This window comes from Labeo rohita, unplaced genomic scaffold, assembly GCF_022985175.1.
Source record: "Labeo rohita strain BAU-BD-2019 unplaced genomic scaffold, IGBB_LRoh.1.0 scaffold_2023, whole genome shotgun sequence".
Classification (NCBI taxonomy): Eukaryota; Metazoa; Chordata; class Actinopteri; order Cypriniformes; family Cyprinidae; genus Labeo; species Labeo rohita.
In genome coordinates this window covers 1-6,833 of record NW_026128246.1, presented here as the reverse complement: position 1 = coordinate 6,833, position 6,833 = coordinate 1, and the positions used below count along the sequence as shown (strand labels likewise).

Here is a 6,833-nt window from a genome sequence, read left to right as displayed (position 1 = left end):
GTAAATATAACACAAACAAGATTTTGTCATCATTACAGAAATTGATCACATGCAAATCTTGAGTAAGCCTCCAACAATCCTAACAGGATTAACTGGTGAGTGAGTTGGTATGAGGACACCCATTTTAAAAAAAATGGTCAATGACTGGCTGAATACCAGATTTCTTTTCTGGTGAAAGTGGATACTATTTGACATAAACTGATGAACTGGTCTTCAGTTTTGCTTCCACATCCATTAAACCATTATTATCTTTCAGTTTGGATCAATACAAAGATGGATCAACTTTGGATAGGTTGGGTTTGAACCCTCATTTGACTTTGTTGTACTGGATGTAACTCTCAGCTCTACACTATCTTTAAGATTAGGAAGTGGCTCTACAGACAGTTGCAGGTCTGAGGCGAAGGGAAAGGCAAACACCTTCATTAAAAGTAATTTCCATTCCTAGTTTGTGCATAATGTTGTGGTCTAATGATGGTAAATTTGTGAAAGAATGGATTTCGTCCTGGAACCCTAACCTCCAAAAGGTGGTGTGATAGAGCATTCAGTATCCCAGAAATTGACATAGAATGTACAATTTGATAGACACATTAAGCATAACTTTCTGTTATATAGTGGGTGCAAATGCACCGGAAGAATCTAGTTCTCTGACTCTTTTAGTTTTGTTTCCTTTGTGTGTTCTTTTGAAAACTGCATCATCACCAAACACTATGTGTTTGATTGTAGAAGTGTGGCATAATAGTTTATACCTGAATGTTTTCCAGTTAAATAAATACATCATGTCCTGCTATAATCCAGAAATGTGATCTGTTTTATTTTAGCAGAAAAACATCAGCATCCATGCACTTTCACACTGATCACTTGCATGTTTAATCAAAATAGCAAATTATTTAATAATCAATTTTGTGTTTTGGTTATATTTCATTTATTTTAGACATTCATTTTTTAGACATACTAGAGTCTTTCTAGAGTCATTAACTACAAAAACAAAGTAAGCAAAGTAATTGCTTTAAATGCTTATAAAAATTAAAAGAAGCTGGAAACGATAGCTGGAAAAGATCATTATTTTTTACATTTATGTTGAGGACATGTGTATATTAAAACAGATCACATGAAGTAAGACAAATCTGAGTATGTATGTGCTGAAAAGAGTTTTGCTGTTTTTAGGCTAATTGTTGTCATTTTTTTTTTCCTTGAATTTGTCCACGATCAGTTTCACACCCATTCCCACTCCAGCTACACCTGCAGCTCCAACTGCAACAGGAGCAATAAGAGGAATAGCCACAGCGGCTTCTGTTAACCCCAGGATGGTACCTCCTACTACTGCTGTTCCCATTCCTACTGCAGATCCAACCCCTAATGCCACATCTTTGACCTTTTTTATCTTCTCTTCTCTCTTTATCTTTTTTTGAGCATCTTCAAACATGTTGTTGGTGTAATGACTTCCTCCATTTTCCTGGACCATTCTGTCAATCTTCTTCAGCAGCTCTGTGACTTGAGAGCGGTTCCTCATGTCATTATTGTTGAATGCGTGGTATCTTCCACCGCAGCTGTCTTTCAGTTTCATCAGAGGCTCAGATTGTGCTATATACTGCTGCAAAGATTTACGTTTCAGTTGATCTGCTCTGGTGAACAGGATGATGGTGTAGTGCACGGCATCTTCTCCGAAGTTTTGCTGAATCAGTTCCACGGTGTTCATCTCCTCTGCTGTGAATCTCGCATCCAGATTGACGACCAGCAGGAACACATGAGGACCAGGAACAGACAGCTCAACACACCGCTTCAAATGTGGCTTCATGTCATTAGTCAACGATCCAAAAAACCCTGGCGTGTCAACCACATAGACTCTTCTCCCTCCGTCCTGCACAAAACCACTGCTGCATTGTGCTGTAACCCCTATAGGTAAGGCCTCAGACTCAAACACTTCCTGTCTCAGAATTGTGTTTCCTGTCGCACTCTTGCCTGCTCCAGACTTTCCCACCAGAATAATCCTTATGTCATTGGGCTCTGCAAATTAAGAAATATAATTCAACAGCATTTATTCCTTAATATAAATGTAGTAAATATGGTACTGGCAAATCCTCTTTTTCCATGAAAGGAACACTCCACTTTTTTGAAAATAGGCTCATTGTCCAACTCCCCTAGAATTAAACAGTTGAGTTTTGCCATTTTCGAATCCATTCAGCTGATCTCCGGGTCTGGGGGTAGCACTTTTAGCATAGCTTAGCATAGATCATTGAATCTGATTAGACCGATGGCATCTCGCTCAAAAATGACCATAAATAATGATGATATTTTTCCTATTTAAAACTTGACTCTTCTGTAGTTACATTGTGTACTAAGACTGATGGGAGAGTATAGTTCCTAGCCATATCGACCTAGAAAATCGCAACTTTTCATTTTTTGTCCGTCTTTGTACAAGAAAATGTATCAAAACTCTTTGGTCATTTTTGAGCGAGATGCTAATGGTCTAATCTGAATCAATGATCTATGCTAAGCTATGCTAAAAGTGCTACCCCCAGACCCAGAGATCGGCTGAATGGATTCGAAAATGGTAAAACTCAACTGTTTAACTCTAGGGGAGTTGGAAAATGAGCCTATTTTTTCTTTCTTTTTTTTAAAAGTGGAGTGTTTCTTTAAGTTTACAGACATTTCCTTTTTACCCTAAAACACAAAATAAGGAAATGTGTGATTCAAATTACAGGTAGAATACTTGTGAAAATTAATAAGTAAAGCAATATTAAAGCAATTATTGTACTACACTGAATGTTGTTTTAAAATGCAAACGAAATCAGCCAGGTGACAAAGGGGCAAATTCACCAACAATTAATTGCACCATTTATTCCCTTGTTTATGTTGATTTGCTTCAGGAATTATGTAGATCAGGATATTCACTGATATGTCTAGTAAATGAAGTTTTTTTTTTAAAAAAATGAATAGGTCTGAACTAATGTAACTGATCCAATTACACTTTAATGCATTTCTTGTCACATAATCTGTGAAATTAGTCAGGTTTCATTCATCCCATAAAAAATGGCTTTTTAGTGAATATGCCCCAATATGTTTTCTCTCTAAATCATCCAATCTTGAGCTATTCAGTGAATCATTTATTAATAGCTAGTCGACATCCTAATAAAACAAATAAAGGGCTGGACAGAGTGCATATGTTGCTGTAAATATTGTATTGTAAAGCGGCAGCATGACTGTGACATATTTAAAAATCTACTTACGGTTTAAGAAATTTGAGGTAAATGACTCTCCGTTGTAATCATTTTGTAGTAATGGCTCTGTGGGTGGGAGAAAAAAGGTTAATGTTCATGCTCATTACATAACTACTAAAAAAGCAATTTGAAATAATGAATCACTTACCGATTTCACTCATCTTGTTTTTTGCACCACTTGTGTTATTTGTGTCTAAGGCACATAATGCATAAGTTCCTGTTTTGCAGTGAGTGCAAACACACCGGAAGCATCTAGCTCTCTGACTCATTTAAAGAACTACTGTTGACTTCATTAAACCAGTAGTAATAAATTTGATAAGGGGGTAGTTATTTAATATTATATTTAAGTCATTTGAAAATAAGTAATCACTTACAGTTTTCACTTATCTTGCTCTTGTTTGTTAAATGTGACTGAGGCACATTAAGCATAACTTCCTGTTTTACAAAAGTAAATATGATAAGTTGAGCATGTTAATGAATAGGACTTTGGTAGTATCAGCTGTAGGCAATTTTGGAATAATTTTTCCATGCATTTTTAAATCTGGTGTCAAGGGTAGAAGGCAACTCACTTCGTTGGTTTGTGTTGCCTGCGTGTGATCTTGTCTGGTTGCTACCCTCCCTTCATAGGTTAAAGTCCAGAAATGTGCATTAAAATTAGCAGCTACCAGCTAGCTAAGGATATTTCTCCAACCAAAAATGAAAATTCTGTCATTAATTACTCATCCTTATGTTGTTCCAAACCCATAAGGCCTACACAGTCAAACATAAATTAAAATATTTTTGATGAAATCTGAGAGCTTTCTGACTCTCTACAGTCAGCCAAGCAACTTACAGATTTAAGGTCCAAAACAGTAGGAACTAGTAGCTAAAGAACATAAAACTAGTAGCTAAAGATCCGCTGAATGCATCATAAATGTCATACTTGTCAACATAGCCATTGGTAACTAAACCCAAAGCACTACCGCATCCATAATTAAGATGAAGAAATACGTAATAACCTGCATGTGAAGTTTGGTGAATTTTTTCGCCTTTTATGAAGTGTCATCTTGACATATTCAGCTATGCTATTTGAACATAGTTTAGTTCGATTTTTTTGCATTTTAAAGCGCTTAAACCAAAAATTCTATTACACTGATTTAGCCATAAACCTCTACTCACAAACTGGTTAGTTTTCACTAACGTTTATAGCAGAAAAAGTACCAGACAGAGCTGTGCTGATTGAAGCCAACACCTTAAAACAAACACCATGAACATCTATAAGCATAAATGCTGATTTAAGGACGTGGATTAAATCACAATCAGCAGATTTACCCATCAGATATATAATGAGTAGATGACTCCCAGATACTCGAAAAAACAGGACTCTTTCTTTTCCTTAATAAAACTAATACTTTTCAAATGCTTGTCTTTCCCAAATCTATAACCCACATATCAAAAGTGAGCACTGTGTCAGTATTTAAGTGTAATAAAATCAGATGTCTTGCATGTAACATGCTAAGGGATACCGCTTGTGCATCATATTTGTTCAGGTCCACTGGTGCCACCAAGCTAAACAATGCCACGATATGATCCGCCTTTGTAACTCTGTTATATACACCCTTAAAAAATGAATACAAACAATAAGTTCCAGCAGGTGTTGAGATTGTGACTTGTGAGGAACTGATGGCCAGGGGTCCCCTCTGCAGGACATAAGGGTAAATCTCTGAAGAAAATTTTGACACTTTTTGGGGAAAGCGAGTCTGTAATCAAGCATTTACTGACCTACTCTGAATATTTTCAATACATGATTCCTCTTCCCAATAATGTTCAAATAAATGGTTTTACCTGCCAGCCTATGCAAATCCGTATGCTGAAGTTTCTGCTCAAAATGTAAAATGTGTTCTCAAAAATGTCTTATTTGTAGATAATAATAATAAAAAAAGAGGTTACCAATTTTTATCTTTGTTGAAGCAAAGGAAGGATGCCAGTCGTTCATTAAAATAAGCCGGCTGTCCGTAAAATATCCAGACATGTAAATATGAAAAATATGAGATGAGAGATTCAATACAATGAAAATGGCAGCAGCTATGGGCAACTGTGGTGACTGGCAGCTTCATCATGACAATGTTCCCACCCATGCATCACATATCCTGTAGAGTTTTTTGGCGAAACATCAATTCACCAAGGTGACCCATCTTTCCTGCAGCCCAGATTTGGCACCCTGTGACTGCTGGCTTTTACCAAAACTAAAATAACCTTGGAAAGGGAAGAAATTTCCTACCATCAATGAGATTCAGGAAAATACGATGAGGCAGCTTATGCTGATTCCAACAATCGTTTCATAGAGTGTTTTGAGCAGTGGAAGAGAACTGTGTGAGGTCCCAAGGTGCCTACTTTGTGCATAGGACAATGACGCCCCAGTCCCCTTTAATGTTTCTTGTATCTTGTATTTTCTTTTATATCTATCTCTGTTTTTAATATTATATGGCTGGATACTTTCAGTACAGACCTCTTTGAAAATCTCTTGAAAAAAACTGGTTGAAAAGCATGATTCCAACAAATCAGGCTATCTACCATTTCAGGGCTTTATTTTATATTCCTCACTAGCCTCTATGTTCTCAACAAGTTATGAATCACTGGGTTACAATTATATAATGCTTTATTCCTTTTCATCGTGTTATAAAGAATTGTTAAAAGTGAAGTATGCTTACATGAAGAATGATCAATCTGAAGCCAGATAGGTATGTCTTGAATATGATGGAAAACAACATATACCTCCAGAATGAAAAAAAATAAGAGTGAGCTGCTAAAAAATATGGTTTAAACTGAGGAAGGCTGTATCCTCTTTCCAGTCTGGTTTTACTAAAATGTTTTCTAATTACCATTGACTGAAACTATTTTGAAAGGAGTGGAGACTAGGAACTCTTTGCTTACTTGTTGTGAGAGTGGCATTAGTTCACGTTTTCCCAGTTTACCTTGTAGCCTGAGAAAACACATTATTAGATTTAATAACAGAGCAACAGAAATGACTGGTGCAACCCTAGTCTGGACAATCTGGACAAATCAGATGGAAGAGGTTTCTCTTTTGTACTGAAATGACAGTCACAAGACTCAATAATAATAATAAAAAAGACAAAATAGCTAAATTCATTTAATAGAAAATGTTAACAAATTAGAACAAAACAGGGGCTTGATACTAAACAATCATCAGTGTGTTATATTACCTAATTAAGAACATCACTAATAGTATTCACAAGTAAAGGCCTGTTCATACCAAGAATAACTACTAACTATATTCACATGCACACTAGTGGACAGTAACATTCTGTTTCTTATAAGTGCACACTGCAGAGAATGAATGTGAGTGATTATTAAAACTTTATAGTTATAGTTATTGTCCTTGGTGTGAATGGGCCTTAACTGCAGTTCTGAAACTGGTTAAATGTTAAAATGGCCTTTAGTTAAACAAATGTCATTAATTACATCTCATTCAATTGGGAGACAAAACCTGAATGAAACATCTGTTTAAACATATGGCACATGAAAACAGTGTGGAAATATTCCACATCAGATGCATCAATTTATGTGCAAAGGGAGAAATGCCACTGGGTTAACTTTCATTAGTTTAGCTGCAAG

The 6,833-nt window shown here is 36.0% G+C and overlaps 1 protein-coding gene across 1 annotated transcript; it reads right to left on the bottom strand.

Annotated features, from left to right (window-relative positions):
• Positions 1-759: 759 nt before the first annotated feature.
• Positions 760-3,444, bottom strand: LOC127159245 (GTPase IMAP family member 9-like). The gene is made up of 3 exons (XM_051102133.1): positions 3,367-3,444; positions 3,228-3,284; positions 760-2,004 (listed from the first exon to the last, which is right to left on the bottom strand). Exons 1-3 carry the CDS (start codon positions 3,377-3,379, stop codon positions 1,166-1,168), a joined length of 909 nt encoding a protein of 302 aa, XP_050958090.1. The 5' UTR covers positions 3,380-3,444; the 3' UTR covers positions 760-1,165.
• Between the last annotated feature and the right edge of the window lie 3,389 nt (positions 3,445-6,833).